General features: G+C 46.4%; 2 protein-coding genes across 5 annotated transcripts in view; one reads left to right on the forward strand and one right to left on the reverse strand.

The window, feature by feature from the left end:
* Positions 1-19,934, forward strand: part of CYFIP2 (cytoplasmic FMR1 interacting protein 2) — a 49,663-nt gene that overhangs the window by 22,706 nt on the left and 7,023 nt on the right. For 3 of the 4 annotated variants that reach the window (XM_063168917.1, XM_063168919.1, XM_063168918.1), the window contains exons 17-28: positions 423-579; positions 1,310-1,406; positions 1,959-2,035; positions 2,893-3,001; positions 3,228-3,347; positions 3,980-4,179; positions 4,616-4,703; positions 11,505-11,648; positions 12,445-12,535; positions 13,194-13,324; positions 16,407-16,479; positions 16,981-17,075. In XM_063168917.1, the coding sequence (XP_063024987.1) occupies positions 423-579; positions 1,310-1,406; positions 1,959-2,035; positions 2,893-3,001; positions 3,228-3,347; positions 3,980-4,179; positions 4,616-4,703; positions 11,505-11,648; positions 12,445-12,535; positions 13,194-13,324; positions 16,407-16,479; positions 16,981-17,075 (1,382 nt within the window). The remainder of the gene's footprint in view (positions 1-422; positions 580-1,309; positions 1,407-1,958; positions 2,036-2,892; positions 3,002-3,227; positions 3,348-3,979; positions 4,180-4,615; positions 4,704-11,504; positions 11,649-12,444; positions 12,536-13,193; positions 13,325-16,406; positions 16,480-16,980; positions 17,076-19,934) is intronic. The other variant, XM_063168920.1, reaches the window with a different exon arrangement.
* Positions 4,735-7,350, reverse strand: FNDC9 (fibronectin type III domain containing 9). The gene is made up of 2 exons (XM_063168921.1): positions 7,239-7,350; positions 4,735-6,197 (listed from the first exon to the last, which is right to left on the reverse strand). Exon 2 carries the CDS (start codon positions 6,188-6,190, stop codon positions 5,528-5,530), a length of 663 nt encoding a protein of 220 aa, XP_063024991.1. The 5' UTR covers positions 6,191-6,197; positions 7,239-7,350; the 3' UTR covers positions 4,735-5,527.

Genomic DNA, 19,934 nt, shown 5'->3' on the forward strand with positions numbered 1-19,934 from the left:
GAAGATTTTCCTTGATTTTTCCCAGATGTCCTACTTCTGCCTGGTTTGGGCATGCTTCTGTGTAGTACTCATTATGTGAACAAGGCTGTCAGCAAGAGCAAATAGCTGCAGGTGGGAGATTATTTTCTAGGAGTGGACTTCCCTTCTGTCCCAGACAAACTGAGCCTCTGGACACAGAAAAAGTATTCCAGAATAACTCTGAGCAATTCCAGTGTTCTCACTGGTCCTCTAGAGCAAAAGGGGTGATCCCTTCCTTCTTCTTGCATTACCAAGTGCTCAGGCAGCATGGTCTGGGTTTAAAACCAGAGACATCCTCCTAGAAAAATGTCCTGTACCCAAAAGCAAGGCTGCAGCAGCTGCCTCCTGTGCCATGCCCTCACTGCCATCCCCAGGGGGTGACATGGATCCTCTGTGCTTTCCAGAGGCTCTGCAGCAGTGCTGTGACCTGTCCCAGCTGTGGTTCAGGGAGTTCTTCTTGGAGCTGACCATGGGCCGCCGCATCCAGTTCCCCATCGAGATGTCCATGCCCTGGATCCTCACAGACCATATTCTGGAAACCAAAGAACCCTCCATGATGGAGTAAGGGCTGGTGGGCTCTGCTGGGACCGTGCACGTGCTGGGGTTTGGGATTTCGTTCAGGAAGAAGGGGGGGCTGGTGATGAGCAGTGTTTTTTGTGTGGGAGGTAAATGGATGTTCCTTGCTCTGCTGTCACATGAGTGGTGCTGTGTGAGCACCTCGTTGGCAGACACAGGGGCGACTTCCTGGCACTGGCACCTCTTCATGTGTCATAAACAGCAGCTGGCAACTGTTGGGGTGTGGGCAGGCCAGGGTGGCACTGTCACCTGCACGCAGCAGTGAAACAGATGTGTCACCAAAGGGGGTGGGCCCAGGCTACGCCACCTCAACTTCTTTTTGTATGTGGGATAAATGATACGAGGAATTGCTGCTCTGCAAGTGTCATCATCTTCATAATGTTTTCCTTGTTAGGAAAACTTGCTTGTATGGGCATTGTCAGAGCACTCTCTGGAGTGAGGGCAGGGTGAAAGTTTTTTTAAGGGCAGAGAAGAAGCAAATTTTGATTGAACAACTCATAATTAGCTCACTTCCAGGTTGGTTGTAGCTGCTTCCTGCAGAAGCCAGGGATAAAGAGGGATTATTTGAGGGGCTGCAGGGGGTGGTAGTGATAGGCATGAAGTCAGAGAAAAGTCATTTTTTTTACATCAGGCAGGGCATGACATGCACCGGCTGCAGTTTATGCTGATAAGCTCCAAAGTTCATTTTAGATGTGGTCTGTGTTCTTGCCCTCAGGTATGTGCTGTACCCCCTGGACCTCTACAATGACAGTGCATACTATGCTTTGACCAAGTTCAAAAAGCAGTTCCTGTATGATGAAATTGAAGCTGAAGTAAGTTCTCTTCATCTTTATTGTATGAAAAAAGCTCACAGGAGTCACACTGCCCTGATTGACCCAGTAATTCATTATAGGCACCTTTCTCCTGAAAGAAATATTCCATCAGACTGAGAAGTTTTCAAGAAGATTAGCATTTCCAGAGGCCCTAAAGACTCTCCTGATTAAGGGCTTCAGCTCAGCTGTACCTGTAGGGACCCATGGAAGCCAAAAGCTGTCAAACACTGAGGACATGGCAGAGTCTGATGAGCAGAGGGTTTGAGACATCAGAGGAAAACAAGAAATTCCCTGAGAGGGAAGGGTGGTTGAGGGTGGGGGACCAGGACCTGTAAGAACATGAAGAAGCTATAAAGAGAGAAATGTAACTGCAATTTTCTGCTTACCTTCAGCAATGTGAGAAGTGCAGTGTGGTTTTAAGATACTGTGACCTTTAATATATATTTTTATTAAATGAAGGATCTGTGTTGGGTTGTATTGATCTTGCGTGCGTAGGAAGGAGCTGTTCTGTGCTGGTGACACCCTCACCAAGTCTTGTTTTTTCTCCCCCAGGTGAATTTGTGCTTTGATCAATTTGTGTACAAGCTGGCAGATCAGATCTTTGCCTATTACAAAGCGATGGCTGGCAGGTAGGAGAGCCTGACTGCTGATGGTGACTGATGATATCGCTGCATCCAAATTGCTGTTAACCAAAAGATTTCCCTCAGGGAGCAGCCACCGCAAGAAGACACAACATAGATCATCCCTGTCCCCCAGAGTTGGCTGTCCACGTCAGACCGATGTAGATGGGGAAAATTAATTAAGGAGACACAGTTAAAAGCGAAAAAATAATAATTGGCATCCGGAGTAGCAGTCGGAGTACAGTTTGTGAGAGCTTCAGAAAAGCAAACTGAGCTTATTACAGGCATGTCCTTGTTTGACTTCTGTTTTTGTACCAGGCAGAGGACTGGAAGCCTCCCATCTCTACAAAATAGGAATATGCACTTGTCCTCACCCTAGTGAAGCAGCAGGATTTGTTCTCCCTTTGGGGAGATAGAACCTTTGTGGCATATCCTCCTTACCAATTTAAAGGGCATGGATGAAATCTAGTGAGAGTCTTCTTCTCGTGGCCCCAGAGGTGAACCAAGTCTTCCATGTGACTGCAAGTTCTGTCTCTAGGTCACATTTGGCCTTAGAGAAGGAGGACAATCACCATCACCAACCAAATGTTCCCACAGCAGATCTTCAAGGAGGGAGCACACCAGGGGAACCACCCAGTACCTGGCACTGTTATCTTTCAGCACATTTTTATATATTTTTGGATGTTTTAGCCACAAAAGACAAGCAGGAAAGTCCCCAGAAAACAACTCCTGCTCTGTGATTTAGTGTGCAGAGATTTCTTGCAATTCAGAGCCAAGATTAAAAGGGCTGAAACAACTCTGAAAAGACTCATAGAGAAGCAGATAGTGTACATTTCTATTTTCCTGACACTGCTTCCCTTTTTCAGTGTTTTACTGGACAAACGTTTCCGGGCTGAGTGCAAGAATTACGGGGTGATCATCCCATACCCCCCATCCAACCGCTATGAAACGCTGCTCAAGCAGAGGCACGTGCAGGTACAGTGCAAGCAGCAGGTTCCAGTACTCATCACGACACAAAAATGAGTTATGCTCCACATTTCCCTCATTCCTTCTTAAGTAATCTATACTCAGCCAAGGCACTTGTGCCACCACTTTCATGTTTAAGCAGACTTCGAGGTTCAGTTTTAATATGTGTGTGGAGTAAAAAATGAAATACCTTGTCCCCATCAGTATATAACATGCAAATCTTTTCTTTTGGCAGCTGCTGGGCAGATCAATCGACCTGAACAGGCTCATTACCCAGCGCATCTCTGCAGCCATGTACAAATCACTGGACCAGGCCATCAGCCGCTTCGAGAGCGAGGACCTGACATCCATTGTGGTAAGAACTTCTATTGACTCTGAGGATGAGCAGGGAGACTAATACACTGCTGGGGATGCACAGTCAACTGGCTGCTGTTTTGAGTTCCTCTGCAGTGGGTTTCAACCCCTCATGTATCTTCCTTTATGCTGCTGAGTCTTTACTGGTTCTGTTTATGGAGCTTTAATTGCATTATTATCAGACCATTAAATATCTGTGTAAATCATAAGGGGACAGCAGTTAGACTTTGCAGAGCTCATATAAGAGAGTCCTGTAAACTGAGGGAAGGAAATCTTGCTTTAATTCCCAGCTGGATGAAGGTGGCTGTGACATTGCTCATGTGTGTACAGGATTTGCTGTCTTTGATATGATACAGGAGCATCAGAGTCAAGTAGTGTAAAATTACCAGTTTCCACCTTTGGAGGATTCTGAGGTGAAAGCCAGCCAGTGCTCAGTGGGGAACAAATTAATTTTGCTTCCTGCAGCTTCACAAAACACTGGACCAGGACCCCCATGAGTGGAAGTGCAATTGGCCTTGGCTGCTGAGTTAAATTGATGTCTTTAGTTCTGCGTGTGTGTGTGAATAAAAAACATTCCCCTGGCAATTAAATCAGCTGTTTCTGTTGCATTTTCTGCTGCTTTATGTGCTGCAGGAGCTGGAGTGGCTCTTGGAAATCAATCGCCTGACGCACAGGCTGCTGTGCAAGCACATGACCCTGGACAGCTTCGATGCCATGTTCCGCGAGGCCAACCACAACGTGTCCGCGCCCTATGGGCGCATCACCCTGCACGTCTTCTGGGAGCTCAACTTCGACTTCCTGCCCAACTACTGCTACAACGGGTCCACCAACAGGTGAGGAGGGACAGCAAGGCTGCCTGGAGACCCTGCTTTTCTTTCCACAACGTCAAACCTGCCACTTAAAATTGATGTGCGTTGTGGAGAGGTTTGTGCTCCCTGTGGGATGCAGCAGTTGCTCTTAAAATGAATTTGAAACCCACCATCTTCCTTTGGTCTTGAAAATGTTAGTAACAAATTCAAGCAGGAGTTAGACAGTAATTGAAATGACTGAGGGTTGGTTGATATTGTTTTCTTGCCTGCTAAAAATAAGAAATCTCTGTTTTGTTAAGTTTTACACCACCAACAGATTGTGGCAGGATTTTGCATTCCTGTTGGTGTAGCTCAAGTGATGAATTCTAACTAGCCTGCAACTGCAGGTCATCCCAGACCATGCAGTGTCAGTTATTCAGGCTCTGATCACTTCCCTTCCCATCTCTCATGCCTGCTGCAGGTTTGTGAGGACAGCCATCCCCTTCACACAGGAGCCCCAGCGGGACAAGCCAGCCAACGTCCAGCCCTATTACCTCTACGGGTCCAAGGTCAGTAAATGAGCCACAACAGCCAGAGGAGTGAGTGTTGGAAATATTTATTTAGGAAGAGAAAGAAATGCAAGGTTCATTTACAGAGTGGTGGGTGTGAATGAGCAGGGTCACAACGCTGTGTGCAACCAAACAGACATGCAAGAAGCAGATTCATGTGCTGTTGCTGTTGTTTTTCCATATTCTTCTCCATAAAATGCCCATGTTAAGGGGTGTTAGCACTGGTCTTGCTTGGTGTTGGCACTGAGACTGAATCAAGTCCATCTAAATGCACAGGCAAGTGAGCAAGTTGGTGCTCTGATGCAGTGATGCTCCCCAAGGAAGGTACCTCTTCAGGAATCCCATTTTCTGTTCAGAATGGGAATTACTGAAATACTTGTGTGTGCACTACTTAATACAGACAAAAAGCTTTTTTCTCAGGCTGCAATGACTGTTTATGCAGGCACTACAAAGGCTTGGGCTGTGATGCTAGTGGAGGGGCACTCAAGTGTGAAACTACTTGAGTGGAGTTTATTTCTTATGCACATTGATTGATGACTCTGAGGTGAACCTACAGCACTGATGCACATGAGCTAATGACACTACAGTCTGCCAAGCCTGGCTGTTCCCAGAGAGCTGACTTGGTTTCTTTTTTAAAAATCTTCAGCAAATGAGAGTATTTTTGTCACTTGACAAAAATCTTTCTCCCTGTGACCAATGTCTATGCCTCATGTTCTACCCTGGGACAGACAGCTGCCATGGACACACAGACAGTCCTCTTGGCAAGAGCTAGGGAAGAGCAGGACAAACCAAATCTCTAAGCAAGATTTTGTTTCCTTTTGCTTTCATTGAAGGCCATGCTGTGGCAGGATGGCCCTTTTATCATCGCTGCTTTTATAGGAGAAAAAGCAGTGAGGGGAGTTATACGGGCTCTCCTTCACAAAACTGGAGCTCCTCATCAGCACAGTGGTCATGGGCACTTCGAGCAGCTCCTCTCTCAGTCCATCACTCAGTGGCTCCTCTGGTGAGCCCCTTCCTTCCCCCACTTCTTCAGAGCTGCACTCGGGGTGCTTCAGCCTGGCAGCCCAGTGGCAGCGAGCAGACCAGAACTGCAGGCAGCCGTAGGCCAGCAGGGCGAGGAAGCACAGGAGCAGGAGGCTGCTCACCATCCACATGGACGTGGTGGGCTCGTGCTTGGAGCCGCCGAAAACCAGGGGGATTTTGTCCAGCGTGTGGAAGGTGGTGCAGTGGTTGCTGGAGGGGTAGGAGTTCTTGCAGGTGATGCAGAGCACGTAGATGGTGGAGGGCGTGAGGCGGTGCAGCACCAGGGAGCTGAGCGGGTGCGGCACGCGCTCCTCGCGGTGGAAGTTCTGCCGCAGGTAGCCCGCGAAGACGCTGTTCCAGTTGGGGCGGTACATGACGTGGTAGTAGTTCTCTGGGCAGGGGCTGCTCATGGCCCAGGACACCGTGGCGCTGGTGTAGGTGATGTTGTGCACCTCGATGTTCATCGTGCCCCTGAAACCACAGGCAGGGAGAGGCTCAGGTTTCTGATTTGTGTCAGAGCTCAAAGGACGCTGACATCCATGAAGTCTTTCCTTACTCTGCCTTAGATTTGACTCAAAACTATCCTGCCTCATTTAGGTTACATGCTAAAATTGCAAAAGACAAATCCTGCTGTTGCCCAGACTACTGTTTCACTCTGCTTCATAACAAAAACATCCAGTTGGAGCACAGGGTATACTTTTTGCTCCAGTTATATTTCTTAAAAAACCTCTGTGACTGCTTGTCTGTATCAGAAGAGCTATTTTAGCTTTTTGTTTCCCACAAAATAAAAATGATACTGCAAGTGTGATTAGCATAAAGGGATGATTAAACTAGATCCAGCTTGCCTTGTGAAGCTGCCAATCAACAGATATTTTGATTTTACACCTAAATGCCATTTAGAAAGCTCCATAATGATTAATTCACTGTTTTAAACTGTCACTGCATTTTCTGTACCTTCCTTGCTTAATAAAAGTATAAACTCTTTCTGTTCCTGCAGCATCTCACACTGCAATATCAGCATCTTAAATGTGAAATCTGTAGGTTGGTGAAATATAAAAGCAGTGCCTTTAGGGAAACACAAATATATGAATAGTAAGAACAAAGACAGAAAAAAGGCACTGCCCGCCTAACAAATTTGACATTTAAACTGATTTGAGCCAGAGCCAGTGAGTAGTAGATGATGATCCTCATGGTACAATGTCCTGTAGTTTTTTGATACTCTCTGAGCTGTGTGGCTGTTTAGCAACAGCCACAAATTACTTGAGCACATCACTCCTTTAGATCCCAAAGTGCTCTCTGAGCCTCGCTGCAGGGCTCTCCCTCCTGCCCAGAGAGTGCTCAGAGCAGCACCTCCATTCAGTTGAGCTGGTTTACTCATTCCTTTTTCCTCTCTCTAACAATAACTAACTTTCCTTTCATTCACTCAAGAATAAGCTCATTTATTGACTGCTAATCAGTCCTTACACGAGGCTGCACATGCCCATGCTGAGCCCTCCCAGAGCCAGCACTTACCTCCAGCCAGGTCCTCCGTGGTGACAGAGGTGACAGGTCTGGTGACAGAGCCAGGCAGTGCCTTGCCAGCACTCGCCTCCCTCTGCCTCTGCTGAATCCCTTCCCTGAACTCCCTCGTTTATACCCAGCTCGGGCTCCGTCATCTCTCACCATGGCAACCAATAGGAAAGGATGGGCAGGCATCTTCCACTGATTTGGGAATGTTATCCCTAAAAGCTTCTGCCTGGGAGAAGTCTGTGTCTCCAAGGCAGGAAAAAACAAGCCAGGTAGGGTTTTTTGCTGGCTTATTTGGGTTTTATTTTTCCCCTGTATCCACAAGAGCATCACTGAGCCCAGCAGCGTTTGGGGTTACACACACATGGTGTGAAATCTGGGATCCTGACCTGTGGTTCCCATTGACTCAGAGATTCTGTCTTTAATTCTGTGATTTCTTGCACACTTAAACTACTGAATAAAGTTAGAGCCATCAGCAGTACATTTTGATCCCTGATGGAGCTGCAATTTCCAGTAGCCTTTTAATATTTTCTAAACCGTGTGATGGGAGTAGGAATTGGCTTTTCAAAGACTCTGACCTCCTGCTGAACTGCATGGGATTAAGACCCACTCTTCTTTGAATGCCTCTGATTTACAGACAGCTTGGGATGTCCCGGTCAGTCTGGTGAGAGGGCAGGAGGGAGAGGCAAAGCCAGTGCCTGTGCTGTTCAGGGGAGCAGGCTGAGCCTGTGGCCAGGAGGAGACAGATGGGCCTGGTAGGGAGAGGCTCTGAGCAAGTGGCTTGCTCCTCTCTAAAGCCAAAATGTGCTGGAGAGGAACTTCTCCAGAAATGTTGATGCTGAGTCTGGAGTTACTCATTCCACTTTCTAAGACACTCTCAGCTGTTGCACTGAAATTAGGTTGGCTGGGAGCCCTAACTTGTCTTGGGCTGTGTGCAAATTCGTTTTTCTGTCTCTGAGTATATTGCTCTTTCATTAGCTCTTCATTTTTCCAAGGGAATTCTGTATCTGTCAGTATTATCTATTATCCCTCTCTGTTCAGTTTTATCAGATAAAACTCTCCCTGCCTTTCCTCAGGTGAGCTCAGACAGGTCTGAGTGATGGCCAACAGCAAGGTCACAGACATGGAAATAGAACTGGGGATTGATTTGCTCCATTTGTTGCTAAAGCTTCCCCAGAGCATAGCTGGTAACCCCCTGAGCTCCTAAAGCAACACTGGGGCCTTGCCCACATGGTCACAGTTACAGATGGCTGTCCCTGGGTGCGGGGTGGGCTCTGTGGGACACTGGGAGCTCTGGCCTGTGCAAATCCCAGCCTCCCATCCCCAAAACCTGCCCATTTGGCCCCAAATCAAGGATGGGGCAAACCTTCCAGTGTCTCCAGCAGCTGCTGCTCACAGGAAATGTCAGGGTCAGGCTTTGCTTTGGTCCTCTGAGGGGTCAGAAGTGGCCACTGAGCATGGGGGAGGGATCTGTGCTGTGCTGTGCTGTGCTGCCAGCTTGTGCCTTCAGCTGCTTTGTCTTAAAATACCCACTGGTGTCATTTTTTACATCCTACAGTCTCTACCCCAAGCTGTGTATCTCACCCTTAAATGGAGTTATATTTTTAATTGCTGGCAGAGCATTATTATTAGACACAAGCCTGCTGTTAGTGCACTGTGTGGCTCTGCAGAGAGCTCCAGGAACCCACCTCATCCTGCAGACAGGCAGGTGTGAATCATCCTGCTCATCTGCAGCCAGTGCACATCCCAAAAGGTCTCTTTTCCCAGTCAGGCTGATTGCTGAGACCCCCACTCAAGGGACGAGCTGGTTGGGAGCTGCTCTCCAGCCCCTTTATCCCACTGAGGTGTGAGGGAGTGCTGCCAGGTGATTTGCTGTACAGCCAAATCTCAGCTCTGCTGTGGGAAAAACCTGACCAGCTGCACCACAGCTGGGGCCAGGGGTGGTAACCCATCCCAGGGGAACAAGGCACATGCACACACAGAAGTCCCCTGGCCATGGAATAGCAAAGATCCCTCCAGAAATGAATGTGGATTCATGAGCCCACTGAAATAAGGATTTTTTTTTTATTCCCCCAAGCTAGGATGAGCTAGTGTGCTGAGTCTGGGGAAATAACAGGGTAAAGGAGCCTACAGGGAGGTGTGGAGGGAAGGTGCAGGGAGCCATCTCTGGCCACTTGGATCACCCCTGCAGCTCTCACTTTCTGAGGACACCTTGGGCTGGGACAGTGCATTGCAAAAGTTAAAGCAACAAAAGCTGTGGGAGTGTGGCTGGGCTGGGGGCCTGGAGCATTGACTTCCCTCTGGGATGGTCATGTTGGCCATTTGGCAGATGTTCCAGGTTGGGCATTACCTGGTGTTTAAACAGAAACACTTTTCAAAAAAAACACATGGCAGTTTTTCACATGTATCAGGGTGCATAACCAGTGGCTTTGGGTCTGTCTCTACCAGACTTTTCAAGACTTGGTTATCTGAGGATGCAGACAGACGCCTAATTGAGCTGCTCAGTTCTCTGGTATCCAAGGAGCTTTGAAAGTAGGCTTCTGTCTGCCTAAATAATTCTTGACTCTGACACATACCCACATACTCAGGGCCTTTTATTTTTTCTTAAAGTTTTGCTGGGAGAGAAAGGTCTTGCTTGTTGTGAATGAGCCTCCAAGGCAGTCTTTCTGCACTTAATATTGTGTTTCAGGGCTATTTGCACCTACCAGGAACAAGAGGTGAAATTACATTTCACAGAAAAGAGGGGACTTTCTAGCTGAGCCTTATTTCTGCTGGTTCAAAGAGCACTTAGGAATTATAGCAGGTAACAACCTGCTGGACCAGATCTGTAGGGCTGTGACAGAATGAGGGTGAATTAATTGATTAAAGTAACTGACAAGTCCGTGAAAGCGTGGTCAGTGCACTGGTGAAATTCTGTACCTGAGAGCAAAAGAAAATACTTTTCCAATTTTCAGCCAATGACTTTGTAACCCATTAGCAGCTCAAAGGAAGTGTTAAAAGTAAACCTTGTGAGTGAGTCAGGAGTGGAGGGTGATGGGAGCCTCCAGCTGGGGATATTGCAGCAGTGGTGGAGCAAAGACAACATTTTGCCCTGTTCTGGTACCCCAGCACTGGCTCCCTTTCACCCAAACCTCCTCAGTGCCTTCATCCCATCCCTCCCTTGGCTCCATTACTGGCAGGAAAGGATCCCTGTAGAATATGTCTGCAGTATCCACAGGAAGGCATTTGGGATTCAGTCTAATTTGTTTCCTTATCTTTGTTTTATCTGTAGGTCAGCATGAGCCTGGGGTTAATCTGTGTTTTGTTGGAAGGGGCACTGCATGCCAGGATCTTTTCCAGGATGGCTTTTTTGCTGTTCCCTGAGGCTGAGGTGGAGATGTCAGGGGGAGAGTGCAGCCCCTCTGCTGGGCTGAGTCGTGATGCCAACACTGACATTGCAGAGCCCTCTCTGACCATGTGGTGTCTCAGCTAAATCTGATTCTCAGTACTGCTCTGCAGAGCACACAAGTGAATTAATTCCCCCTACTTCTCTTTGCCTCGCACCAAATGGATCCTGTAAATGTTCCAGTAATGAAATGTTGCAGCAATTTCCATGTTTCCAAGATGACACTGATAGAGTACATTCCTGGAAATCACTTTCTGTTCTCTGCTGCTAAGAATTTTTGGGGGCAATGTCCTGGGCACCATTCTCCCCAGACCAGTGTCAGGTCTTACCCTTGACACAGACCCATGGGATGTCTGTTAAGTAGAGGCTGATGTAAAGCTTTGCAGGATGGAAAAAGGATCTTTTCTGTGTCTTTTCTATCTGCCCTTAAACTCAGTTTCTTCAGTTCTTGCTTTTCTTAATCAGCCTCATTTTAAAGCAAGTGCTCATAGGGGAAAAAAAATCTTTCTGCTTGAATGTATGTAAAACTTTTCATTTTAGTGGAGAACAATTTGATTTTGAAGAGGCAAAGGTCCACTGAACTGAAATATTTGATTGGGAGTGTATGGGAGAGTAAATTACCATGGAAATGAAAGTGGTGTTGCTACATAGGAGGGTCATAAAACCTTGTGACATGACAGTGTTGAGGTTAGAGTATATCTGAGCACATAGGAAGAAAAGCAATCTTGTCTCCTACAAGAAGCTCAAGTGGGAATGGCCATCGGTATTATTATTTATCTTCCTCCTCCTTAAAATTTGTAGTGATGGAACATAATACTGTGATAAGAGAATTACAGGTCTGGTCAGGAATTACAGGTCCTGTGACTGTCTCTAATTCCAATTTGCAGCCTCTCAACATCGCCTACAGCCACATCTACAGCTCCTACCGCAACTTCGTGGGGCCGCCGCATTTCAAGACCATCTGTCGGCTCCTGGGCTACCAGGGCATTGCTGTAGTCATGGAGGAGCTGCTGAAGATTGTCAAGAGCCTGGTAATTCTGAGCCTGGCCCTGGTGCTGGAGAGGCCCCAAAGCTGGATGGGGGCAGGCAGTGTGGGCGTTGGGATCGGGGTGTTGGCATCGGGGCACCGCCGTGTCTCTCCATCCACGCTGGAGCACTTGGAGCCATGGGCTGGTTTCCAGTGATGAGGAATCCCAGTGATTCCTGTGGGATGGTGGAGTGCCTCAGCAGGATCAGACAGCACTCAGCACAAAGATTTTATGGTTGACTAAATGGAATTTAGTGCATTATCTCATGTATTGTATCCACAGGGTGCAGGTGTGTAACTCCAAATGACAGCAAGAGCTTTAAGCTAAGCAGTGTGCTCTGCTCTAATCCTTGTGTGTCCCAAACATCTGATCTGCAGAAACTTGCTCTACATGAATGTAAATTCTTTATTAAACTCTTGAGCGTCCCGGGATCATTCCTCAGGTGGAAGGAGCATTTCCTGTGCTAGGGAGTGAGTCCTTTGGCAAGCTGCATCTAAGACTGAGCCTTGTTTTAGATTTCAGCTGCAAACAATGCAAACACAGCAAGCTGTATTTTGAAGTTGAAAATCCATGCAGCTGGGATTTACTCTTTGGGAGGAAGCTGTAAAAGCACTCTGACTCCATACACTTGGGCTGAATTTAATATTTGAGTGAAATCCAAATTAAGCAAGTTCTTCTCAGACTCCAGCTGAGGTTTCATCGTGTGCTGTCAGATGTGGACCCATGCACAACCAGCCTCTTTCAAAACCAGTGCCAGGAGACCTGGCATTCCAGTTTAACCTCCCTTTGTCTCCAACAGCTCCAAGGCACCATCCTGCAGTATGTGAAGACTCTGATTGAAGTCATGCCCAAGATCTGCCGCTTGCCAAGACATGAATATGGCTCTCCAGGTGGGTGCTGCTGGTGGGGTCCTTCGGCAGGAGCTCAGCCATGGGTTGCTGCAGCATTTACTGAGGCCCACACTGATGGTTAATCCAGGCTGGGCACCTGTCCTGCCAGTGCCACTTGCAGCCAGGTTTTCTGGGACACTTTCAGCTCCTCTGCTGTTAACGCTGGAACAGGTATAGGAAACCTTCCCAGGAAATCTCCTGCTGGAAATTTCCTTTTGAGCACATAGATGGCAGATAAGGGAATGTCTTCTGGTAACCTCTCTTATGTTTTCAGGATTCTGTAAGCTTTTGTGAGTTCACTGGTATTTTTAAATGCTCTGTTTAGCTGGTGAAGAGATTTTTTTGCAGCATGCCTGCAGTCAAAAACTGTGGCTGCTGTACATAAGCCAGCACCAAGTCATCCATCACAGCCTGGAACCTCTTTCCTCCTCTGATGAAGAAATCCAGGGAGTTTAAATGACTTACTCCCTATTTCCCAAGGCTTACTGAAAGCAGGATAAGACACTGCCTGTTAGTCCTTCCCAATGCCAATCTCTGTGTATCCATTTAGCAGCTGCAATTTGTGATTAAGGGAATACCAGACACTGATCATCTTTTCATCCAAATTACCGGGAAGTGATTCCAATCTCTTTCTGACTGTCCTTCCTTCTCTTTTAAGGAATCCTGGAGTTTTTCCACCACCAGCTGAAGGACATCATTGAGTATGCAGAGCTGAAGACTGATGTGTTCCAGAGCCTCAGAGAAGTGGGCAATGCCATTCTCTTCTGCCTCCTTATCGAGCAGGCTTTGGTAAGGCAAAACCCCCACACCAACGTGGTACCTGAAATTTCCAGCTCAAGAGTAGAAGTGCAAGTGGGTTCTCCAGCAGAAGAGTTTCAGAAGTGTTACTTTCCAGCTTCTCAAGTTCTCAGGGTCTCTCTGGGGCTGTGTTATTGGAGTCTTGGGCATGTCCATGGGGATGGTGTGCGTTGGCACTGGGTCAGGCCTCTGGCATGGCTGAATCTGAATACTGGAAGATCCAGATTTCATTCTTGGACCTAAAGCTGCCCCTTGTTTGTCCTGCTTAGAAATAAAACCAACTGGAGTTAATTTCTAGATTGTAAGCTCTCTGGGGCAGGGATCAATACTTTTTTATATGCATATTTGTACAGTGAGAAGTAGATTTGATCCCTCTGCTCTTTTGGGGTGCCAGTGCAATGGAAACAATCTCATTGATTGTAATGGTGGAATGGATAAAGCAGTCCAACAGGAAGGAAATATGATTATTATATATGTCCTAGGACATCTTCACTGAAAATTTGGCTGGAGTAACAACTTGGTATTGCCCCCTGCACTGGAGTTTTAAATGTGCACAAGTCTCTCAGCTCATGTGATGCCCTTACTTGTGTGGGGCAAAGGCTGTAGCTGAGTGCCACTCATCTTTTTAGCTCCTAGTTTTTCACAAAACAAATTTACCAAGCAATGAATTTATTTCATAATTTAGCCCAGAGCCAACTGAGGAGTGCTCAACAACACAAGTATGTTAAATATGCATACTGTGTCATAATGGTTTGGGCAGGGTTGTTTCAATTTTTCCAGAAATATTTCAAAATTGCTTCCCTAGCATAAGACAGAATTTCCAAGCAAAACCAGGAGTTTTGTTCAGAGCAAAGCCTTAATAAAGTTCAAAGATTCCAAGTTTTATCTGGCCATAGAGCACAGAGGAAACTAAAAGTCTCTGCATGTCCTCAAAATGGATATTTCTGCCCTTGCCTTTGCATTTTAACTCCAGATCTAGAGACTTTTAATTCTTGGTGTAGTGTATCAAACACATTCAGTGAACAGTGGTTGCATAAGATGAATACAAGAGATGTGTATCACCTAGCAGCTTGGCTGTTATAGAATTTTATAGAATAACCAGAGTTGCCAACTTTACTCTGGCAGTTTCTGTTCTTTTTGTGGCTTTGTCAGTGCTTCCTGCTGTTCCCAGTGTTGGGTTTTCTGCTGGATGTACTGCATTTGCCTTTCCTGTCACATCTTTAATGGAACACTCAAGGGACATGGTGGTTTCTTTAGAAATCATTCATTTCAAGGCAGAAATGTTCCTTCAGTCCCGAGAACTGTACATCAGCAGTGTACTGGCATTTTAGAATAGCAGAAAATAAAGATGATGGGAATTTGGGGTTCCTTTAAGGAAGGCTGCCCACCAAAGTCCACATCTGCTACTTTCTGTGCCAGACAAAGTCTCTCCCTCTTGGATCCTCTGTTTTTCCTTGCAGTAACAGGCTTGGAATACAAAGCCATTTTGCATGCAGTGGGCACTGGTTCCCACTTGCTGGAGGATGTCAGATGCACAGAGCTGTCACAGAACAAGATTTTCCCTCTAATGGAGCTCTTGTGCAGCAGGAGGAATTGCTTTTATACTGCAATTACCTTCAGAGCTGTCTGAGTGATCTAAGGCTGCTGGTATTTGCTGGCAAAATGGCTCTGATGCACATGTCCAGTCTGCTGCATTTTACCCCCTTTTTATTGTTTAAGTTTGAGGAATGAGAGGTTGCTTGGGATTAAATTTCTAAGCAGAGTTTGTGCTCTCAGTTAATGGGCCTTGGGGAAGAGGTCTGTTAATAACACAACTCATTTTGGGACAGATATGAGGTGAATGCAGGCTGCAAATGGCTGAAAATGCTCACTGCATTAGAGGAAAACAACTGTGGAAGAACATTCACCTAGGAATGAAACAGTGTTTTGCAAACAAAATGGCCAAGGTGGCAGGCCCACTCCGTTAGCATCAGCACCTCTGTGCCCGTGGAGGGGCCCCAGACTGTTCCTGTCCCTCCAGCACTGTGTCACAAACTGCACTCCCACAAACTTGCTCTCATCCCAGCATCCATGCGCCAGTGCAGCCTCCTGCAGCTCCATGCTCCTCTGTCCTGCTGGCTGGGAGGGTGCTGTGCACCCCTGCATCCCAACAGGCCCAGCCCAGCCATTCCATGCGGGCCCGGGTTCCTCCTGCTGCGCTCTCATGATCTGCTTCCAAGTGTGTCCCATCTCTCCAGTGAGCTCAGAACTGAAAGCATGGCCTGGGAGCAGGCTTTGGCAGGAGCAGGCTGGTGCCTTGTCGTGACACGATGCCTCTGTGTTGAACAGCTTTGGTTTCCTCGCTGCTGTTTCCCATTGCAGACTCGTGTACAATGTACTGTCGGCCATCGCTCCTCAGTCTCCACCTGCCTTTTTCTAGGTTTCTCCTCCTTGTGCATCTGTGTTTGGGATTATTTTTTTCTCAAGTGCATTGGCATGCATCCCCCAAGGTGGCATCTCATGGTGTTATTCCTCTCTGGACTTCTGTTTTATTCTTCTTGGTGCCTGCACCACTGAGATTCTGGTAGCCCTGGCTGAGAACACCATACCAACAACCAAATCATTTCAGAGCAGTTATGATGTGCCTATTTGCAGAAGAGCCACATGGCAGTATATTTTTCATGTACACTTCCTAAAATAAGTAAGCTAAAGGGTAATTTCCACCTGGGCACTCTCTTAAAGAACAGGCTGCAGGAATTCATTCAGGGCAAGATGAAATGGAAACTTCCATATTCTTTATCCCCTCTTACTTTCAGGGCTAAGTAGTAGGACAGAAAATCAGTGTAAAGGTCTAACCTTATACGGGCAGGAAGTAACTTAACTTGAGTTAGGGAAACTTCCTGACTGAAGCTGAAGTGCTACATCCAGTTTTAGATCATTTCAGTTCAAACACTGGAGTTACTACTGAGCTGGGTTGGATCTGAATAGGTGCTGTAGGTGTAAACTGTTGTAGTGTTGCCCAGGCCCCTGAGCCATTCACTCTCCCCCATAGGTATTTTATAACTTACTTTATCTTTCTTTCTTCCTGCCTCAGTCCCAGGAAGAAGTTTGTGATTTGCTGCATGCTGCTCCCTTCCAAAATATTTTGCCCAGGGTCTACATCAAAGGTAAGAAGCTGAGAGGGAAGCAGTGGGCAGACTCAGAGGTGTCTGCCCAGAGGCTGTTTTCTCTCCCATCTCTGCTGAGGATTAGCTCTGACCCTGCTTCCCCCTCCAAACAGATCAGTGGATACAGCCAAACATCAGGTGCAAACAAAAGCCAGGGGTGCATCACCTGTAGCATAGTTACAACCTGAAACCTCAGTCAGCTCGGGGGTTCCCTTGAGGTTTGGAAGCCATTTCACAGCCTCTTTGGAGAGTGGCAGCATGAAATGTCCATCTCAACAGGAGTGCTCGGGAGCAGGGCTGTGCTTTGGACATGTGTGATAAAGCTGCTGCTGAGACTGCACTGCCCATCCCTCCCTCCCGTGCATCACTGGCCCCTCATTGCTGTGGTTTGGCTCCCTGATCCCACAGTCTCCTCGGATGGTTGTGGGGGGCAGCTCTGAGCAAACTCTGGCGGGTCTCCACTTCCTCCTCTCATTTCACTGTTTGCTGCTCGCTTGACAGAAGGAGAACGCTTGGAGGTGCGCATGAAGCGTCTCGAAGCCAAGTATGCCCCACTCCACCTGGTTCCCCTAATAGAGAGGCTGGGCACTCCGCAGGTAAGGATTGCATTGGAAGGGATGGCTGTTGGAAACTCGTAGCAGTCCCCACGTGGCCTGCTTGGCCTTGGGAAAAGTGATCCTTTTTTTTTTTATTGATTGATTGTTTTTTCCCACAAAACATCAATTGGACGAGCAAATCGGAATCCTTGCCCAAGCAAACACTCTAAAGGGAAATTCGTGAGGGACCACACACAATTTGTGTGTTGCTGCCTCCAGTCAGGAGAGCTGGCAGGGAGCTATAAGGCAAGTGTGCTAGTAGCCAGTTCTGAATCAGAACAACTCCAAAAACCTCTTCATCTACACTTTAAAAAGATGGAGAATTGCTGGAGTGGTTTGAGGAGAATCTTTGCAGATCTGTCCTAACAATCAATTGCCATCACTTTTGGGGATCCCGTTTTAGGACTGCAGTGGGGTCCATTTAAGCTCATCCCTGTCAAGGAATTCATCTGAGAATGGTTTCCCTCCTAGCACATGCTTAGAGCTTCAGCACATGCTTAAAATTTACGGCTCCATTTAAGAATCTTCTTGATGTGGGTCTCAGCTTGGGAAAGATCTCTTGTGCAGAAACTCAGTACTGTTTAAAATATCTCCCTAGACTGATCAGTGCAATGGGCAAAATTTGAGCTCCATTGATAGAAATTATCAAACTTCAAGTGCCCATTTACTTGGGGGTGATGGGATAAAAATCTTTCAAGTATCAAATGAATCAACACCCTTTTCCTGTAATGTACTGATGAGGGAATGGAGAGAACACTCAGCTGGTGTAGGAGGTGACAGATCTATGGCAGGCAGAAAGTGGTTGGTATTTTTTCCTGTATTTTTTTTCTCATGGATCAAGGACATTTTGAACTTTGCATCATTGGAAATCATCTGAAATAGAGAAATTGGCTGGATAACTGAGGACTTTATCTTACTCTGTAGACACTTCCTTTTAAAGGAGACACTCAAGAAAAACAATTCACCTCTGTGTTTTCGTGTCTTTGTGTTGGTCTTTCTATCTCTCCTTCTTTCCATGCAAAATCATCATTGAATTCTGCTATTAGAGTCCACTCGTTGCTTATCTCTGCTGTAGTTATAATGGTGATGAAAACAAAAGATATTTCATGTCCCACTAAGAAGTTATTTTTCTGTAAACTGTTCCCATATTCATCACACAGGTACAGTTGGGTGCCAGATTTTTTTTTTTTTAGCTCAAATGTAAATGAACACAAGATTTGCTTTCTATAGGTGCCTCCATAGCTTCTAAGCTTGCTCCTTTTATGCAGTTTTGGACATGCATTTTGGAAATGCAGTTTTGGACACAGGCCATACAGGATTTTTTCCCATAGAATGCATAAATGCCTTGTAACAATTGTCCAGAATCTAAGCTGACATTGCCTGCTCGAAGCCTCTCCCAAAAGGTGGCCCCATGCATGTTATTATAGTGGGGATCTATGGGTTTTTGCAGGTTTTGGGTAGGGTTCTGGCAAGTTCACCAGTAAACAGGCTGTAAAAGAGGTTCAAAAACTGGAAAATCAAAACTGGATTTGTGCAATGGCAGGAAAACTGCCAATGATTGTTGTAAATAATTACTTTGCATTGGAAATCCAGAAGCAGCTGTTTGATGGACCATTTATAAAGAACCAGAGGGGTCAAAGTGGTTCATTAAAGGAATGCTCTCCCTTTTAATGCTGACCATAAAGGTATTTAGTAAGAGGTTTTCAAAAGTGCTTGGTCAGTCTGGTTTCTTCCCTGGAAATAATCAGAGCATTTGTTTCTGAAGACAGAAGGGATAATTGAGTCAGCACAGTGGCATCCTGTATCAATTTACCTTGAGAGCATCCTTCCTCTCCTGATCTTAGAAATCACTGGGACCCCAGACTGTGAGGCAGCTCTGAACACAGTACCAACAGCTCTCCAGCTGCTTTGCCTGAGTTAAGATGTCTCCCCTAGGAAGGTAGTCCTGTATCAAAGACTGTGATGAGTCTTAGAACCAAATTCTGTCTGTGAATGTGCATAACTGAGTGGCACTACCTACACTGAAAGCAGATGCATCCCTTTCTAAATTGAGATCTCTTCAGAAATTGTGTACTAAGATCACTGGAGAAGTTTGGTCTCAAAATTGTCCCTTTTATCACTATGTTTTAGCAAACAGTATTGCTAACACCTGATTTACATTTGAAATGGCTCTGTTTCTGCTGTGCCCTCATTTTGCCATGCTAGACCAGTGTGTGCAGACCTGTGCCCATAAGAGCTGGGAGCAGGTGAGGAGAGGGACACTGTACAGCCTTTAGCTAAAAAGCTGGGTGAAATAAATCTTTGCTTTACTTGCCAAGCAAACACAGGCAGGTGTGTGCTGTGCAATCAGTGATGCCATCCCTGCTTTTAACAGATCAAGAGATCCCAGACCAAATGTGGCCTCTATGATGACAGCTTCCCCTTGATATTTGCTATTAGTTGAACACTAATTGAGCTGGGGTCCCCAGAACATCCTTGAAATTGTGGCACAAGCAAGAATTGAAACGCTTCTAATTTCAAGAGCATCCTAACTAAAAATGCTTGAGGTTACTGCCAGCATAAATTGATAATCAGGAATGGGGATGTGCAGGCACATTCATGCATTTTTCAGAGTGGAATGAAGATGACCCAAGTAAACCAAGCATAATTCATGTTCTTAATGTCTAGCCAGGACCTGTGCCTGCCCTTTGTCCCAGCTGCTCTGAGTCCCCATCGTGGCTGATTGGGATAACATTTTTATAGGCATTGCAGGGACAGCTGGAAATGGAGAAAATGCTTAAAAACTGCTTAAAGCTCCAGGAAGTCCTCAGGGATAGGCAGGGTCTCAGTCAATGTCACACTTGCTCTGTGTGCCTGTTC

Source organism: Melospiza melodia, chromosome 14 (assembly GCF_035770615.1).
Source record: "Melospiza melodia melodia isolate bMelMel2 chromosome 14, bMelMel2.pri, whole genome shotgun sequence".
Taxonomy (NCBI): domain Eukaryota; kingdom Metazoa; phylum Chordata; class Aves; order Passeriformes; family Passerellidae; genus Melospiza; species Melospiza melodia.